The sequence below is a fragment of the Hyaena hyaena genome, unplaced genomic scaffold, assembly GCF_003009895.1.
Source record: "Hyaena hyaena isolate Hyena2069 unplaced genomic scaffold, ASM300989v1 scaffold_133, whole genome shotgun sequence".
Taxonomy (NCBI): Eukaryota; Metazoa; Chordata; class Mammalia; order Carnivora; family Hyaenidae; genus Hyaena; species Hyaena hyaena.
The window spans coordinates 1,451,204-1,470,243 of record NW_024080765.1 but is presented as its reverse complement, the minus strand read 5'-3'; the positions used below and the strand labels follow the sequence as shown (position 1 = coordinate 1,470,243).

The following is a 19,040-nucleotide window of genomic DNA, read 5'->3' as shown; positions in this document are numbered from 1 at the left end:
CCTGACTCACTGATGGTGAATGATACCAACCACAGACAGACTGTTTAAAGGCTCACACAAATGTCTTTGGTGTATGTGTCTATTTTTTTAAGGTACAAAATAATAATAATAATTATAATTATAATAATAAAAATAGCTATTTTGTGTGCTGTAGCAGTTCTTTTATAGCTCACATTAAGTGCAGCTCTTAACCCCCCCACCCCCACCCACAGAAAATACTTGTTAAATAAGGGATTAGACAGGTCAAACACCATTGTAGTGCAAATAGTAAACGATAAAAAAAAAACAACATTTACAAAATATAGAAATGTTTGGATCCAACAGATGGACAAACATATTCCTTTCAAGTATCTCTCCTTGAAGAAAATAAAAATTAATCAGGTTACTTCCAATACAAAAAAGTCTCTCTTTTTGTTCTCTCTCAGGTAAACAGTTTCAAACCTATTAGGTTGCATAGTTCTAAGATCATAAGCACCTTAACGAAATGTGACTTGGTATTCTTTGTTCCTTGATTTTTCTCTCTTCCATTCTTGTTCTCAATTTGTGTTTTTTTTTTTTTTTTTTTTTAGGTTGGATTTTGTTTTGTTTTGTTTTGCTTTGTTGCAAAACTGCTGCAGGAAAGGAAGTGTGCCACCTGCACACTACAGTTCTCTTATCAGTACATGTGTGTGCATGGGTCATGTAGAAATGCGTCTGTGTGTGTGTGTGTGTGTGTGTCTGCGGTGTGCGGGTCTGTGTGCATGTGTGCACGGGCTGATATACACAGAGAGAGGGTCACACAGACATACCTTACAACCTGGGTAACTGGATGGGAAAGTGCCTGTCACTGGCTCTTTCAAACTCATGGCTTTCTAGATGCTATTTGGGTTGTGCTAGCCCGCATTTCTGCGGACCAGACAAGTCGACTTCGAGGCTCGCACTGAAGGGGGACCGAAAAGGAGGGGATGATACTCCCGTGTAAGCAACGGATGTCATCACTTTGATAGATATCGGAAGAAATGAAGGGCACGCCTCTCTCCCTTACCCTCCCAATTTCCATCTCGTTCACCGCTTCATCTCTGAGCCCTGGCTAAGGAATTTTTCCACATCTTCCTTCATCTGTTTCAGGTTTTGTTTTTAGTTTATTTTTTTTTTTTTAATTTCTATATATTTTTTTCTGCTTGTTTAACTCCGAAACCTTAAACATTTCTTCGTGTTGCCACTGTCTTCTCTGGACAACTCTGGCTCCCGTCCCCCCTGGGCTGGGTGCTCTATGAGCACCCACACTCCTCCACTATCATGTTCTGAATGTCCTTTTTGATGATGTTCTGCCCATCATCATAGTACAGCATGGACATGGGTCTCAGCTTGGTGGGCACACAGCACGACTTGAGGTTGGCGAAGGGGCTGTGGCCCCGCATGCGGTAGTGGTTGATGACGGTCGAGTGGAAGGAGAGCGAGGACCCAGACGTGCCTGCTATGTGGCTCGGGCACTCACCCTCGCAGTAGTTGGCGTGATAGCCGGAGGGAGCGATGATCCAGTCATTCCAGCCAATGTCCTTGAAACTAACAAAGAACTGTTTCTTACAGCAGATGTTGACCTTGCCGTCACACTCCAGGCCCCGCCTCCGCCGCCGATGAGGGTGGTCTTCAGACTGGCGGGCCTGCAGCATGAGGAAAGGTCTGTGGGACTGCTCCTTGTCGTCGTCTGCCCCCGCGTCTCCTCCGTCCTTCCTCTTCCCTTCCCCCTCCTCCTCCTTCTTCTTCTTCTTGCCCAGGAGCACGAGGCTGGCGCCTGTCTCGTGGCATTGCTCACAGGCGATCCGAACGTCCAGCGAGCTCCTGCCCTGGTCCAGCAACCGCTGAATGCTGCTGGAGACCGGGAAGATGTGCCAGGTGCTCTTCCGCGCGTCCACCACCTTCTCCGATATCAACACCTCGTTCCTCTCCTCCGTGAAGCCCGCTTCCTCCGCCTCCTCCCCTGCGTCCACGCCGCCCTGGGGTTGCTTCTGCAAGAGCTGGATGGTGACTTTGGTCCTGGTTCTGTTGGCCTTGGGGACTTTGAGGAAGAGCCAGACTTCTGCACGCTCCACCACCGACAGGTCACTGCCTTCTTTGGAAATCTCAAAGTGCAGCGTTTTCCTGGCTGTGCCTGCAGACGAAACACAGCACAAGAGAGAGCAGGGACATGCTGTTAGTTGTGCTGTTGCTCACCAGTCACAATTTCAGGCAAGCACGGGGTCTCTGCGACAGGCCATCTCCAACGGGGGTCAGAGAAGTATGGCCCGGCCGGCTGTAAGAACGCTTTTGACATTTTTAAATGGTTGAAGGAAAACAGTGTGTTGGTGACATGTGAAAATTATATGAAATTGGCACTTCAGCGCCTGTAATAAAGTTCAGCAGGACCACAGCGACACTCATTTCCTTATAGGCTGTCTCGGGCTGCTTTTGCGCTAGATCACCAGCCACAACACAGGCTGGCCCACAGAACTTAAAATCTCTGCCCTCTGGCCCTTTCCAGAGAAAGTTTGTCAACTCCTGCTCCAGAAAGAAGAGAGCCTAAGATCTCAATCAGCGTCCGCAAGCCTGGAAGTCTGTACCTGTTCACTAGCTGTTAAATCTCAGTTTCACCTTCTATAAAATGGGAATGGCATAATGACATTCGACCCATCATGCCTCAGGTTTGGAAGGATCAAATGGGATCACGTAGATGAAGCACACTGTGAGCTCTAGCAAGCTGTGGAAGTGGTGCTGCTCCCACACAAATAAGCAAACACCCCCCCCCCCCACATACACACACACACACACACACACACACAAGTGCCCACCGAGCTAGGCTCCTCCCCCCTCACCACAACCTGCCCTACGCTTCCGTCATTTTTTGCTGGGTCACCGCAACAGCCTTTCCTTGCCTCTGGCTCTCCAGTAGGGAGCCAGGCCCCTTTCCAATCATCTCACCATCCAGCAGGTATAAAACAGGACCCGCCCAGGCCTCTGGGCTGTGCCTCAACCTCAGCTCCCTCCAGCGCCCCGACCTCTAAGGGGCAGCCACACAGTGTCTGAGGTCAGAAGCATCCCATGCGCTCTCTCACCTCCAGGCGGTGAGATTCTAGACCCTCGCTCGTCTAGAATTCTCCAGCTCCCAACACATCATCCTCAGTGGCTTATCCCTTGATAAGGTTCCGGTTTTCAGTTGAGACCACACCGCTTCCCTGACCCTCCTGCCAGTCTGGTTCAGGACGCCCCGGGTCTGAGATCCTATCCGTCTTGTTCACTGTCACGGTCCAGCATTTACCAGGAAGTAGGCAATCACTTGATTCCTTATTAACAAATGGAGGCATCTTTAGCGTTGAGTCATCTTAGATTAGGAGACCTACCCCCTACTGCCGTGTGCCCCATTTCTGCCTCCTTCTCCTCTGAATGCAGCTTAATGAGCCCCAATTACAGCAACTGCTACTAACAGAGAGGCCATCCCCACAGTGGCAAGGTAACTGGATTTAGAGAGCATTCAGTTCTTACCTAGTTTACACTATTCCCTTCGCTTTCCATAAGCACCTGTCTGTCTGTACAATGTAACTACATTTACTGTAAGGAGCAGGTGTCCAGACTGGAATTCTCTGGTTGATGAAACACCTTCCTTCACTCCCACTTTTAGCACTTGGTGGTATATGAAGCATACCCTCTTTCCATGGCCGCCTCCCGCATGTACCTGCTTATGACAGTCCCACGGACACGCATCTCGTACACAAACCTGAGAACAGTGTTAGGAGAAGTTCATCTTAGAATTCGCAAGTCCCCAGGAGGGTCTCCCTGCCTGGATTTCTATAGCTAACGGAAATCCAGCCGTACTTATCACTCTCAGCCCTGAGATGTTTACGGTACTATAAATTTTCGGCACTGGTTCAATTTCTCTGCAGCAGAAGGCAGGCTTTTCTGTGCATTGCGCACTGTAGATTCTGTTCTTAATTTAACACACTCTGCACACTGCGATTCTGATAGTGGTAAATTCACTGAGGACAGGGCCAGGAAAGGCTACATATGTATACAAAAGATTCTCTGGCATCTTGGTATAAATTTGCTAGGACCCTGGCCACAATGGTGGGGGGGGGTGATGCGGTGGGGGGGGGGTCCCCTTGCCTCCAGCCTTGGGTCTCTGGCAGGAGTTGAAATGAATAATAAAGCTAGGTTTACGATTAGATCACCAGAGCGGAGAGCAGTTGGAAGAAGGGGGGACTGTCTTTTTTTAGGGGGCATATTTCTTTTCAAAACGTGAACGCAGTACGCCCCTTTGCTACAAACTGGCGGGTTTTTCTGTTGCTGTTTGTTTAGTTTCAAGAAAGCGAAAGAGAAGACTCTAGGAAGGAGAGCTAAATGATTTAAATTTAAAAAGACAATCGGCAGCAGATTCCAAGTGGTAGGGTCCTTCCGGAAGCCACCCAAGCCTCTGAGAGGCGGCCTGAAGGAGGGTGCAGGCTCCCTCCAGCGTGGGCACCTCCACCCCGCCCCACAGAGAACAGTGACAAGCTACCTGCTGTTCTCCCGGCTGCCTCTACGCAGGCCAGCTCCTGAAACCTTAAACTGCGCAGGGCGCCACCCTAAAGACCGAGAGATAGTAGCTGCTAAATTAGAGAAGCCAGAGGGCACAAGGTTGTGTTTTGTTTTTCTAGGAAAGAGTGTGAAACTGGAGAATCTGACTCATCCTCGGGATGGGAAAGCTCTCTGGGTTTCAGGTAACTTATTCCCACAGCCTCCACCGGGCTTTCACCTGTGCTCGACAGGAGGGGCCGGGGTGAAGGTTGCCGGTCCTCGGGTAACCAGGGGGTCCGGACGGCAGTGCGGACCAGCACACATCGGACTTCCCATGAACAGAGGCCAGGGGAGTCCCGGGATGCTGGGGATGGGGGGTGGGCTCACTGGCCCACGTGACTGGAGCCACGACAGCACACGCAAATTGCCTTTGTAGGTCACTGGCTTCCAGTAACAGCCAAGAGGAGAGCCCCTCAGTTCACAGGAGCAGGTTTCTAAGGCAGGATATAGCCCCTCCCCTTCTTCACAGGCAGCTGTACTTGGAAGCAAATGATTTAGTGTTCCTGAGAGAGGATCATACAAAGAGAGTACTCATTAGAGGGGGCTCAATCTGTCAGGTGCTGTTATATTAGGATCAGAGAGGCATCATAAAATGACTTTCAACCTGGTCCTGGCTGATAATTAACTGCATGGCATCGCCTGCATACTGTGGAGAGGCACAGCACTGATCTCTGCGTTGGTTTAATTATCTGAGCTGAAAGGCTGTTCCCTGTATTTGCCTCCATTGCCTGCGTGCTGCATCTCTCCCCCATATTTCTGACATTTGGATTTTCCCCCTACTAATTGACATGCCTGTCGCCTCCTTCTCCCGGTGTCCATTTCTGGAACTGCTATTTGTATATTGCATGATATTTTATCAGGGCGAAAAAATAAAACAGATCCAATTGCATGAAAATGCTGTTGCCATAATGCTCAGGAGAACAGGGGGAACAGAGAGATGCAAGTCTTCCTAATGTCTACCTTACATGCAGGTACATTTTAAAAGTTCTATTGTATTTGACTTATTAAGGAGTGCAATATTTTTTTTTCTTTTACATTTAGCGTTCATTGCAGAAGGGGGTGGAGAGAATGAGACAGCTAGAAGCTGAGATGATTAATATTTATCAAGGCTGTAGCTTTCAGAAAGATATTACAACCCTCAAATTTCTTAGGTATGAAAAATATAACTAGTGACTTGATTATATTCCCTTTATCTGTACTTTACCTAAGAGAGATTGTTATTCTGCAGTGATGCTTTTAGGATGCTCCAATCTTCAAATCTCTACGCATAACAATTTGAAAACAACGGAAGCAGGCTGCCTGAGGCTGAGGTGTTTAGGATCAATTACTAATCACTTTTAGGTTTGACTTAAATAGCTCCCGCATCAAATCCTGAAATGGAAGCCTTCCCACAATGCTTTGGGAGCAGGTACAGCATTAGCTTATACAGGTGTGCGCTGGGTTCCTGCATTATCACCTATCTAACTAGATATAGCTGGTGGCTTTGCTAACCTTTCATTACCTACTCTCTGATAATATTCTTTTCATCCCCCGTGCTATTTTTTCCCTCCCGAGGCTCGTGAGCAAGGCTTGTATCACAGCCTGCTCTGCCTGAGTAATTCACTAAGAAAGTCCCACGCAAACCCATGTGGGTGATAATATTTCATCACTTAAACCTCTATGAGCCCGGGGGACACATAGCAAAGGGAGAGAGAAAGGTGCATAAAAATGAGTAGGAGGCTGAAAAATCACACCTTACAGGGAAGACCTTTGAAATGTTGCCGGGGAACGAGGGATTGGACCCAGGAAAGACCGGAAGCTAGAAGTCAGGGCACCTGAAAGCACCTTTTCCTTCGCTTTCAGGATTTTTCAAATGTGGTTTAATAACTCAACCACGAAAGCAGGCCTGCCAGGGGTTAAGCAGCCAAACCTCTCGTTATTCCCTTCCCCCACACCAGGACTCAAAATTCTGCTCCCCCTCAAGCCCCGCACCTCAGATCCGTAGGCAGATGAACATTTCTCATGAAATAAGCAATACAGGCAACACACACACACACACACACACACACACACACAGCATTTCATTTGTGGTCTGCTTTGTTTTCCTCACCAGGGTCCTGCCCAAAGTCTGCTCCCTTGTACCTATGGGTAATAATTATGTCTCAAGTGTGAATGTGGAAAATCTTTATAGATTTAAACTAGCCATGGGGGGGGGGGGGGGGGCGGGGGCGTGGAAGCCTCCTTGTAAAATGCGACTGTTACTTTAATTTTCCATTCTTCACCCAGGTTTCACTGTGCCTAGATATGGTATAGTCACTGGTACGAGCAGACGGAGCTACCGCTTACAGCATGTGTGTTCTCTGAAGCACTAACTTTGCATTTGGGCTGTTTCCAGGGGTTTCTGCAGACGGTGACAAGTAGGGTCTTAAGGGTTATGCCTCCTTGAACCTGCCACAGAGGGTCTTACCTGTAGCAGAACTACAGGTTGGTCATAAATTATCTGGATTGATTTTTTTTTTTAGCCTTAATATTTTCTTCTTAGGATGTGCTACTGAATTGTGAATGCTCGGCCACATTTGTGTGTCTCCCATTCAAATAGTGATGAAACAGAGAGAGTAAGGGGCCTCAGGCTCCTAAAAGAAGTAGAAAAAAAATTCTTAAGATTCAACCCACAGACATTTCAGCGATGTCTTCCAAAGTTCCTGCGAACTTTTACACTTTGGGTTTGGGATCTAGGAACCAGTCGAGTATGAGGAATTCTGATCTACAGCTCATGCTCGAGTACAGTTTAGCAGACGAGGGGCCAAGGCAAATAATATGTTTTCACAAAAAGTGCCTGGGAAGGTATTACTCCCAGTTCTCCAAATAGGAAAGCCAACTTTCTGCCCTCTGACCGCTCCCCGCCCCAACTCCGATCCACCTACGTCACAGGCCCCAAACCACTAGGCATCTTGCTTCTGGTCTTTCCCCCACCATCTCGCTGCACACTCTCACTTCAGAAACAAACGCATCCCCCAGAGCTGCGCCTAGTTTTTCACGAGGCATTCAGCAAACAGCCCTTTGCTCCCTGTTGGAAGTCACTTGTCATTTGTCGCTGGTGAAAAGCGTCGATAAGACAGGCAAACTAGGCAATGAAATGAGGGGAGCCGGGAGGCGTTTTTGTAAAAGCCCAGGCAGCCAGCCGTCTTCGGGAGAGATGTGTGAGCAGATCAGTATTGCTGATGATTCATGGTCACATTTCTCCACGCTGTGCTTCTGAAACGTATCATTCCTCTGTCTTCCATAGAGCTCGGGAATGTTCACATGTATCACTAGAATTCTCATTTCTTTTCTTCTCATTTACTGTATCACACACAGGTAGTCATGTTTCTCCCATCCCATAAAATCCTAACCGTTTTCTGGAGGACGAGAGGAAGCAGGGGGCAATTCACAATCACCAAGGTTTGGGCGCTGCAGAATGGGGCTTCCAGGAGGTGAAATTTCCTTTCCCTAGATTAAATGGGAAGGAGCAAAAGTCTTTGGAATGCGCCCTCTTGTGGCGAATCATTGCCCATTATTGGGAGAAGAAAGCGTGTAACCCCTAAAGGCACCCTTCGGTGACTGGTAATTCACAGGGAAGTTCATTAGATTGGCACGAACCTGTGAGAGTCAACTCCACCTGGAGATGGCTTTCTTGGGCTGGGGGAAAAGAGTCATCCAAGCAAGCCTTCTTAGACCCCTATTTGGGAAGTGTCTATTTCGAATTCAAATCTTCTGTAACCGGCATCCTCCAAGAAGGGAGATTTAAGGGTTACTTTCAACAACACCTGGGCTTAGTGAGCATTTTCCACTTCTTGGTGTCTCACTTGTCTTTCTTTCTCTGTCTGTTCTCCAACAAGTGCTATCAACTGTTAAGTTTGATTACCACAACCAGAATGTAAATCTGGCAGCATATGGAAACTCAGTGATAGGCTGCTATTGTACATTGACTGACCAGATATAGTCGTGGATCACAAGAAGATCAAATAAGTTATAGGAGTCAAGAAGGCCACTGATTCCAGCCTCATTGACAATTATAGAGAGAGCTGACTTGACTCTACTCATCCCTTCTTTTTTTCCTTTACGGACTTAAGGTAAACACAGAGGAGTCTATGCCAGCCATCCAGAGAATGTAGTGATCCTGGTGAGCTATCTTTGGGAACATGCATTAAAATTTTTTTTTTACTTCTTGGGATAAATGTCAGAGAGCCTGAGAGCAGTTCCTCACCACTTAGTTAATAACAACTCGGATCAGCTTTGCAAAGATGGGGGCTCTTTCCACCTGAGCCCAATGGGACAAACTCCCTTCCAAGAGTTCTAGATGCTTGAGCTTTTGGTAGTCGCTCCGCTGCTGGGCCACATCACAGCCTCATTCAACCATCAAAGAGGGCCGAGGGCAAAAATTAAACAGGAATCCCCCCCCCCCCAGTCGGGGAATCTTAAGGTTGAAAGATACATCTGTGGGTATGCGTGTGTCATGGGCATAGGTGACACTTATTGGCCAGGATTCTCTGCTACCCAAGAGTTTATAAAGAAAAGAAAAATGAATACCCTTTGCTATTCTCCAAATTCTTACGGTTTGACATAGCTTGAATATTACTAAGGTTGAACTATTCCAAAAGCAACGAGACATTTTTGTATATTCAGATGATGAAGCTCTTTCCTGGTGAGCAAAATCAGCAACAAAATACTCATATGGTACTCGACTTGGAGAGTAGACTGTCCACATAGCCATCATTAATTCCGTGAAATCATAGTAAATCAACTTGAAGTTGATGTGTGAAACTCCTCAGATGAGAAAAATAAGTTAAGTGTAATAAACCTTTTCTGTGACTCCAGCGGCTGACCCAAAGTCAAGTTGTAAACTCAACCAGGAGAAGTTTTCCATTACAAACCTTAGGCTGGAGTCAACGTGTGAGTCAAATGAATCACCTTTTTAAAAAGTAACTCAACTTCTTTTCAACTAAGCACGTAACTGAAAAGTAAAAAAAAAAAAAAAAAAGAGCGAGAGAGATTTCATATAAATAAGAAAAAGATCGGCACTGAGATGAAGGCCCTAAGTAAGAAAGAATGTAAAAGGTCAAATTCTTTCACTGTAAAATTTCTCAATGCCAAAAGAGTGATTTGCTAGACAAGTCAGCTAAGTCACATGCTGTTGCCAGCATCAGGTGTATATTAAAAGTGGCCAAAGTCATAGGTATACTTAGTCATCCGATGCGGGTAAAGCCAATTGAGTAAGGCCTGCAATTAAAGCCATCATGTGTGGTAATTGGTATATAAAAACAGAGACAGGGTCCCTTTGTGTCAGCACTGGGAGCAGACCTCTAAGACCACTGGAATCCCTCCCCCCACCCCCCACCCCAACACTGGGCTCCATGCCACTCTCTTTCTCCTACCTTGCCATCAGGAAAGGTTGAGGAAAACCTGAGTGAGTCCCTTGAAAACTCCAACCTGACTTTTCTTTCCCTCAATAAGCCTCAACAGATAAAGTCATAATTATCATGCCCTTCGGGGGCTGCGTTGAGAAAGAGCTTGGAGAAAGAAAGACCTTCCTTTAAAAGAAGCTTCTGGTCAGAGAGACAGAGAGACAGAGACTGTCCTGCGGAGAAGCTTGCAGGACATCAGGGCTTCTCCTTTGAGGGGAGCCAGGAAGCCAGCAGGCTATCTATCTGCTCCCCGAAAAGGATGCCCCGGTCTGGCATGGTTTTCTTGAAAACAGAACATCTGAGTCAACAGGTTTTCAGGATTGGAAATTCTGAGTGTTGCCTTAATTGTTTATACTGCTGCGGCAAACTTTTAAACAGTAATGCTAGGAGTCCCTGCACATACTTTACTGGCCATATGCTCTACCAAACAAAACAATGGCATTCCTTTCAAATGGATCTGGCAAGGGAAACAATTCTTTAGCCTGGCATTACCATGAAAGTAACACGGCATGAACACATCTGTGTGCCTGGGCGTGCAGGGGCTTGCAGGCAGGCGGAGGGTCTGTGTCACATAACTGTAAAAATAACCCAATAACTTGGCCCCGGCTCTGTGGCCGCCCTTCTGACAGGTATTTTCTATTCAGCAACAGGTTCGCGTGGTCCTGAGCCAAGGATTAGAATCTATTAAAGTTCTTCCTCTTAAGGATTGAGTGAGAGTTCAGGGGAGTCTCTGAGAGCACTCTGTCAAGGTTGTGTCCCTTGCCAGAGGGCTCTTAGTAACTTTGCAGAGAACAAAACTCTTTTTTGTTGTTGTTGTTGTTGCTCAGAGAGCGAAAGTCGGTGTCCCGAAAGTGGCTGCGGCTTCAATGTCAACTGTCCCCCCCAAAGTCCTTCTTTACTGCCTAGAATGCGATGCCCGGGCTCTTCCAAAGCAGGGCTTCTAAAGGCAGAACTGTCACTAATAAATACGCCCTGCTTCTCCTTCTCCGGGGTGGCCCCTGACTGGACTTTTAAAGGGAAGGTTCGCCTTAAGACAATGACCTCAGCCACGCGGGTCCACCCCGACCCGCACTCCGCGCTCCCGCCCCCGCCCCCCTAAAAACTTCGGACGGGGTCCGGAAGCCTCCCAGGCTCCCCCCCCCACCCCCAGCACCCGAAAACGCCCGGGCTTTCATCCGGCTGCGGGGGATCCGGTTTCACAAGCAGGGCGAGGGGGCCGCCCGCAGCCCGGCGCCCGGCCCCGCGCCGCCCCGGAGCTCGCCGCGGGCTGCGTGGCCGAGTCCAGCGGGTGTGAGCTCGCCGCGTCCGGCCGGGGCTCGGCGCGGAGTTCCGCGTCCGCGGAGACGCCCCCCCCCCGCCCCCCGCCCCGCGGCCCCGGCGCCCCCGGCCCGGCCCCGCACCCCCGCGCCGGGCAGGGCGCGCGCCCACCTGACTCCGCGAACGTGATGATCTCCGAGGTCTGCTCCATGAGTTCATTCATTTCTGCCCTGCGGCCGATGTCGTCCTCGATCTCCACGTACCCGTTCTCCCCCACTTTGCCCACATGCAGCTTCCTGATGGCGTTCAGGAGCGCCGCCTTGGGCACCGGCTGCGTGACTTCGGGCCTCTTCTTCAAGTGCAGCATGTTCAGGATGTGCCTCTTGACGGCCTCCACCATGTCCGGCTGCGGGCCGGGCGCATCCGCGGGCAGCGCGGCCAGCGCGCAGGACGGGCAGGCGCCCTCGGGCCCCGGGGTGGGGGACGTCCTCACGGCCGCCCAGCAGCTCGCCAGCAGGAGTCCTCGGAGCCACAGCAGGGGCATCCTGGCCGCGCGGTCGGGGTGGGCGCCTCCTCCCAAGGCCCGGCTTCCCTGCCCCGCTCGCGCACAGGTTGGGGTGTTGGGGGGGGGGTTTCCCTCCCTTTCTTCCTGTCTTCCTTTCTCTCTCTTTTCTCTTTTCTTCCTTTCCTCGTTTTTTTCCCCCTCCTTCTCCCGTTCAGCGAATTCTCTGGAACAAGAACAAAGTTTCCTGTGAAGTTTTGTTTGCAGGTTCCCTCTCCGAATGCAGGCAGTGCGGTAGGTTGGTGGCTGTCAGGGAGGAGAGTTCTGACTGTCTCCGAGTAAGAGGGAGGGAGGGAGGGAGGGAGGGAGACAGGGGGGAGGGAGGGAGAGACAGGGTGGGGGAGACAGACAGAGACAGAGAGAGGATGGGAGGGAGAGAGACAGGGAGAGAGGGAGAGAGAGGAGAGAAGGGGGAGAGGGAGGGAGAGGGAGGGAGAGGGAGAGGGGAGAGAGGGAGAGGAGAGAGGGAGAGAGAGGGAGAGAGAGAACGATTGGTCCTAAGTGAGTGCGTGAATGGGCGAGGGAGGGAGTTGCTCTGCGAGTAGAGGCTGTGATTAGGAAGGGGAGGGACAGCCCGTCCCCTGACAGGCTGCGTCCCTGCGCTCCCCGCTCGCTCACACACACCTCTCTCCAGATACCACCGGGCTCCGACTTCTCCTTCCCCCTCTGCCAGGAATCCTCTCAATTTTGTCCTACTTCCCCCTTCTATTTTTTCTTTCTCCGTCCAGTCCCCTTGCTTCACCCTCTTCCTCTTTTGGAGGGGAAAGAAAACCCCACACAAAGGCACTGTCCCAATCTCCTGGGGGCACCGGGTCGCAGCACCGTGTCCCCGGGGCCCTCCGGCTCACCTGGCCCGTGATCACGCCCCGGCCCTCAAGGCGGGGCGGCCGAGGGTCCCGGGAGGCGGGTGGACAGGTACCTGGGGGCCGGGGCGAGGGGCAGGCTGGTCACCGGGGCCAGCCGGCCCAGGCCCCAGGGAGTCCCGGAGGTGGCCGGCCTCCCATTCATTCATATTTAAATGCCCAGGGTCCTCCCCCTCGGGCAGGGGATCTGGGCAGGGGGCGAGGGAGAACTTCTGCCTGGGGTCACCTAATACCCTCTGCTCTTCCCCCCTGCAAACGCAGCAGTGAGGGATCCACAGGCAACAGCAGTCTACCTGCTGGGGTCACCTGAAAGTCCCTCCCTCTCCCCAGCCGCCGCCCCCCTCGGCCCAGCGCACACACTGCAACTGACAGCCCACCTGCAGCCCCGACTTTACAGATAAAAGTGCAAAGTTCATCTGGCCTCTTCCCACATCATTTCCTACAAATAGTGGGCTCCGATGACTCGGATAACTGGTCCTCTGGGAAAAGAATCTCTAAAATATATTGGCGAATTATTTTCTCCTCCACGTGGGAGTTTTTCAGCCATGGCCCTGCCCTGTCCTGGACCAGCGAGCCTAGGGACTGGCCCCTTGACGGCTTCTTTTCCCCCCAGAGGAACAGCACAGATGAAATCATCATGGATTTCAGCGTTCACAGAAAAAGAAAAATGTGAATTTTTAAACAATGCCTCTCTGAGTTTTTTTTATTCTCCCCCCCCCCTTTTTTTCATTTTCTGTCTTATTGCTTTTATCATGAAGAAGTATCTTTAAGAGGTCCATCTGTTAAAGCTTTCCTTCTCTCTCGGTTTCTTTCCCACACATAAGCTCTGAGTTTCTGTATATACAGTCAGCTTATATCTGACACCTAGTATGTTCAGAGCATCATAGTTAAGCAACGCACTTTGGGTGGAAAAAGTTAAGAAATACCATTACTACAAGGCTAGGATGTGAGGGCAAGGGGAGGAGGGTGAATCAATTGTGACATTAAGTTAAAATTACAGTTTGCACAGATAACGGTGCTTTTGAGAATCGGACAGGCTGTCCCCCTTTTCCAAAACAATTACTTGCAAGACTTTCTCTGTTTCACGCCACCTATCACCTTTGGGATTTGTCCGCCAGGAACATCACTTACTCTGCGCTTCTTAAGATTCCTGTTAACATTTCCTAAAGAGTCTAATTTTTTTTTTTTTTTTTTAAGCAGGGAATAGTGAAAGGGAAGGGGAGGGGGGCATTTATTTGCCTTATGATCGGTTAATGAAACGTCGTTGAAATACAAAACGTAACAAACTCTACCTCTTTGGCGTCACATATATAGTACCCAGAGCATTTTGTAGTCCAATTAAGTTTTACAAGAGAGTCTGAAATAAACCTAAAAGTTTAATGGCTCCAAACAACTCAGGAGTCCTAATAGTAGCATTTAGATAAGGGCAAGTTATCAATATTTGGATTCCCTCTGTATGTCGAGTATGTGTGTGTTCCCTGAATTTACTGTTTGTGAATGTAACTCTTAAAAACAGCTTTCCCTGTGGCATATGTACTTGAATATAAGTGCTGCATGGGCTGTATAAACACGCAATCTCTCTGCACGCTCTACTATTAAAAGCTGTATTATTAACCTGCCTGAATAATAGAAAGAGGTACCAAATCACAACGTGCATTGAAAGTGCAGTAAGTCAATTCCTTGTAACCTTCCTGACTGTGAATGTGTCAAGAGCTCCTAAGTAAGAGTTAAAAAAGCATTACCTTTCCGGTCCTCTGTCTTTCACCAGCAGACTCCTGTATCGTGTGGAAAGAGCTGTGTGAGGAGTTCCTCTTCATGCTATTGGCACTCTCAAGTTTTATACTGTGCTACTTATTTGCACACTCACACATTGGTACCACTCAAACAGAGGAGGGCTGGGGCTTTGTTTGGGATTGGTTGGAAATCAGCATGACATCAGCAGATGACTGGTTTTTCCACTGTGAGACATATTTCATAATTCATTATCTGATGGAAAGCCTTTCTTGGCTGCTGGGACAGAATCACAACTTGGTGATCCGTGAGCCAGTCAAACCTCTGACTGACTAGACTACCTTTTAGAAAAACACTGGGACTGAACAGCTATATCTCACTGAGTGTCCAACTTCCAACTTTTACTACTCAAGCACACACTTCTCATTATATTCAGGCTCGGTTTTATGTCTTCACATAAAACATCTGTTACTTCATGAAGTTGCCTCTATTTACAAAGTCTTTTATTGTTTCTTACAGGGAAGAAAATTTGCAGTGCACTTTAGAATGATTCTGATTTTACTTTTGAAAGTAAGAGACTTCATGGAGGGAAAAACAATAGGAAAATACGTGTACCTCTATGATGATGCTCTCTCCTCCCCTGACTTCCACTATTACTTTACCTCTTGACAGCGAATGCCTGCCTCATAAATCATTTATCACCAAGAACTTTGAAAATAGTCATTCTCTGCCAGCGAACTTTACAAATATCCTTCCCAGCCAGCAAAAAAAAAAGAAGAAGAAGAAGAAGGAAGGCTCGCACACCATTCTTCTTTATCAGGACTTCAAGTCCTGCGATTTCTAAACTGTTACAAATAAACGTGAGATTAAGGAAAAGGAAAGAACATTCTTTGGAATAGGGGTTATGTCGGTTAGGGTTTTTGTTGGGCGAGAGGGGCTGTTTGAAGGAGAACTGATGCATAAGCCAGGGTGCTCATGACAAGTGGAATAAAATGTGCAAAATTGGGAGCTAATGAAAGCCATATGACCAGATATGTTGTTTTGTATGCAGGATTTAACATGCATAAAATAAACTTTTCACTGTGCCCACAAGCAAAATATAGAGGCTCTGGCCTCCTGATGTGTGGTTGAAACAGGTTCCTTTAGGGCACCAGAAGCGTGCTATGTAGGAGGGGGTCCCTTGGCTACACACAGAGCCGGTGGGGATGGGGAGCTGTTCACTGGGGATGGGTGGGGGGTATTCTAGGAACTGCATATGCAGAAATGAAATAGGAAACGAAGTCATTGGGCTGTAGCGGCACCGAGGGAATCTGGGGAGGAAAGATACAAACAGGATCTTGCTGGCTCACTCCCCAACTGCCCATCCATTGGAATCGGATGGACTCCACCCCTGCCTAAGAAAGGAACTTCACCATCCTTTTTGATGAGCACTGTTGGAGAGCACTGGCCTGTGGGACCTCTGAAGGGACTCGCAGGCGTGAAACCTGGTGTCCTGGAAATCCCATCCTGTGCATGAGTTGTGGGGGGGGGGGGGGAATACAAAACAACCCCAGATCTGACCCCGGCTCCACTGCCTCGGGGCGGGGTGTCCTAGTGTGTAAAGTGAGAGCCGCCATACTCAACTAGAGGGTCAAGCGCCTGCTCGGAACATACTAGGTGGCATTATTTTTGAGATGCCTGGTGGCTCTTTGTCAACATTCGTGTCACAGACATTTGCAGGGCCCTGACTGGAGGGAGCGACCCTCTCCCTGTGTGTGACTCAGAGCCAGTTGGCCACCGGACGCCTCCGAGGTGCCCACCTACCGGGTCAGCCCACCAGCAGTGATGTCATTCTCCACCTGAATCCCCAGCCTCGGAGCTGAGCCACCCCGAGGAAATGCCTCCTCACCCGGTGGAAATTAAAGTGGGGGCGGTGGAGGAAGCAGGCAGGTTAAAATAACTTGGGTCGGATCTCGTGCCCTGGGAACGAGCTCTTCCCTTCCCAACTCCGGGGCCCAGGGGCAGGCTGGGCAGCCCCGCTCCTGACCAGCGTCCACTCTGGCTGCGCGGGTTTGGTTTCTCTTTCACTTCCGGCCCCCTCCCCCCGCGGCGCCCCACCCCCGGCCTGCGGGCCGCTGCTCGGCCTGCTACTGTACCTTGAGCAACACCTGCTGGCAGCTCCCGGGGATCACGCCGACCGCGGCCGCCGCTCAGCCCGGCTCGCGGGGCCGCAGCCGGGGCCAAGCCGCTCCGAGCGCCCGGAGCACCAGCAAGGGCAACTTCTCTTAAGAGCAGCTCTTGATTTTTCCCCCCTTTTGGCAGCTAAAGAATTCAGAGAGGGGGAGAAAAAAAAAATCACTATTCAGTGAGTGCAGCTGGGAGTCTCTGAGCCCAGCCCTCGGTGCCAGGGTCGCAAGCGCGGCCAAGGTCAAGGCCCGGGACGGCGCGGACGGAGGCGCGCGGGGAGCGCTCCCGCCCCGCGCGCCGGCCCCTCTCCGCGCGTGGCGCCGGGTCCCGCCCGCTTCCGCGCGCGCGGCGTGGCCCGCGGCCGCCGCGCTTGCCACCGAGTGCGGGCGGCCTGATTTCCTGGCGACTTCGCCAAGCTCCCCACTACTCGCTGGAGCGTTTGCGCCGCTCTGTTCTCGCCTCGAGGAGCAGCCCCTGGGGAACCTGGTGGAGCAGCTTGCTGCGAGAAGGAGCCGGGAGGGAAACCGTGGTACCTTCTTTTACTGTAATTGCAAAAGGCGCGATGTGCCAGAGATTTATATTTAGACGTTGTATGTTTCTACTTTTATGTAAATGGAGCAATTAGGGCCTGTCTCTGCTGCTGCTAACTCCAGTGCTTGGGCCTTGCTGGGGAGCTGGTGTTTTCAATCACAATTAGTGAGCTGGTCAAAAAACAAAGTTCACTTAAGGATAAGAGCTCAGTGGTGTGTAGGGAGGAGGCACCAGCGTCCCGTGCCTCCCTGTGGCCCGTGGAGACACACACCTGAGGGCACCGGCTAACTTCTCTCTGTGTTTGCGGTTCACCCGCATCAGCAGCTGCGCCCGGACACAGCTGGCATAGACCAGGAAGCAAGGATGTTCATTTCTCTTCTCGGGCAAACCGTCCGGCCTTCGGCTTTCATCCGTGCTATTCACTGGTCTCTTTGCTCACTGCTCCTGGAACAAGGAGACAGGCCCAGGAAAGGGGGCCGTTTCTCGTGGCTCTGTTACTTTCGCTGCCGCTAGCTCACGCCTTGCTGTATGTAATTCCGTGAAAAATACACGCCAGGAGACGTGAACGCCCCAAGCAGGTGACCGGGAAGTTGTCGTCTGATTCAGCTTGAAATGCCACGAGGCCGGGGTTTCAGAGCACGGACTGTGCTGCTGATGACTTGGGGTGTGTTAGCTCCTTCCTATGAAAAATCTGTTTCCCCAAAAGCATGATTTCTGGTTCATCCCGTCTGGGAAACGGAACATAAAACGTGACTGTGGCGAGATATCAAAAGGATTCGAGGTGTTCTCAGCAGCTGCCGGGGTTATTCTGGGCTCAGGGCAGGAAAGCCTTGCCGGTGGGGAGCGGTAACTCCCTGGAGAGGCAGCTCGGAATCCAGAAAACGTGGGCAGGATCCAGAGCGATATTCGCTGCAGTGAGATTTCAGGAGTCTCGTGAAATGCTTTAGATGGAGTCCAGGGTTGGCAAGCGCCGCCGGTTTCCTGGACAGCCTGAGCCTGCCCATCGCCCCTGCGGTATGGTTAAGTTAGAGAGATTTGCGACAAAGAAGGATCAGCCTTCCACATTCACAACCGAACTGGGAAGCTGCTTTTAAGTGACATCAAGCAATGAATGCAGCTAAACGCAGAGGGAGAGGGAGACATTAAAATGCCTCCAAAACTCATCAGAAAACAACCGGGTCAGAAATAGTTAATCTGAAACCCGGTTCCTAAACCTCACATTTCTCTGAGAACCACCGGAATATCCCACAAAGCCTTGTGCTGTGTATGACTGCTCTGTTTCCAGAGTGTTTGGAAATGCCTCATCTAAACCGAGGGAACCCAGATGCTACAACTAAAATGATTAAGGGAATAAAAGAAGGCGGGAAAAAAAAAAAAAGCCATAAACTGTTATCCACCAGTCTACAGCAGGGTTCTCAACTGGGATGATTTTACCCCCCCAGGAGACATTTGGCAATGTTTGAACACATTTTTTTGCCTGACATAACTGGGAAGGAAAGTGTTACTGGCATCTAGTGGGTAGAGGCCAGGGATGCTGCTTAACAGCCCGCAGGACACAGATCAGCCCCCACGATGGAGAAATTATCCGGCCCCAAACGGTAATTGTTCTGCAGCTGAGGAACCCTGCTCTAGAGTTCAAATTTTAAAGTTTCACCTAATTCCCTGCCCATCCAGGCTCCCAGGGGCCGTGGCGACGATGCAAAACACGAATAATTCCAGTGATTCTGCCTCCTCGTGTGTCTTGTGCTTCCTGATTAATGGAAGCCCACGGCCCACGGAGACACTGACACGGGAAGAGCGCCTCTTGGGCCACACTGTTGTCACCCTCACTAACTTTCCAGCGTGGCCTCCATGCATTTCCTGCTGGCTTTGCAATGGAACCAAAAGCAAACCTCGGTGACCAGCAACAAGATGAGATGAGCTGGCCCACGCCCAAGTTGT

The 19,040-nt window shown here is 50.1% G+C and overlaps 1 protein-coding gene and 1 long non-coding RNA gene across 2 annotated transcripts; one reads left to right on the top strand and one right to left on the bottom strand.

Annotated features, from left to right (window-relative positions):
- Positions 1-538: 538 nt before the first annotated feature.
- Positions 539-12,115, bottom strand: INHBA (inhibin subunit beta A). The gene is made up of 2 exons (XM_039237976.1): positions 11,418-12,115; positions 539-2,131 (listed from the first exon to the last, which is right to left on the bottom strand). The coding sequence occupies exons 1-2, from the start codon at positions 11,788-11,790 to the stop codon at positions 1,251-1,253; spliced, it is 1,254 nt and encodes a 417-aa protein (XP_039093907.1). The 5' UTR covers positions 11,791-12,115; the 3' UTR covers positions 539-1,250.
- LOC120235584 lies at positions 5,477-15,176 on the top strand. The gene is made up of 2 exons (XR_005529458.1): positions 5,477-5,537; positions 14,922-15,176. It is a non-coding gene; the product is annotated as an uncharacterized LOC120235584 (long non-coding RNA).
- The last annotated feature ends 3,864 nt before the right edge of the window (positions 15,177-19,040 follow it).

Coding starts and splice junctions, on each gene's coding strand:
- INHBA (XM_039237976.1), bottom strand. CDS start 11,790: ATGCCCCTGCTGTGGCTCCGAGGACTCCTGCTGGCGAGCTGCTGGGCG. Junction 2,132..11,417: donor CATCACGTTCGCGGAGTCAG/GTGGGCGCGCGC, acceptor TTTCGTCTGCAG/GCACAGCCAGGAAAACGCTG.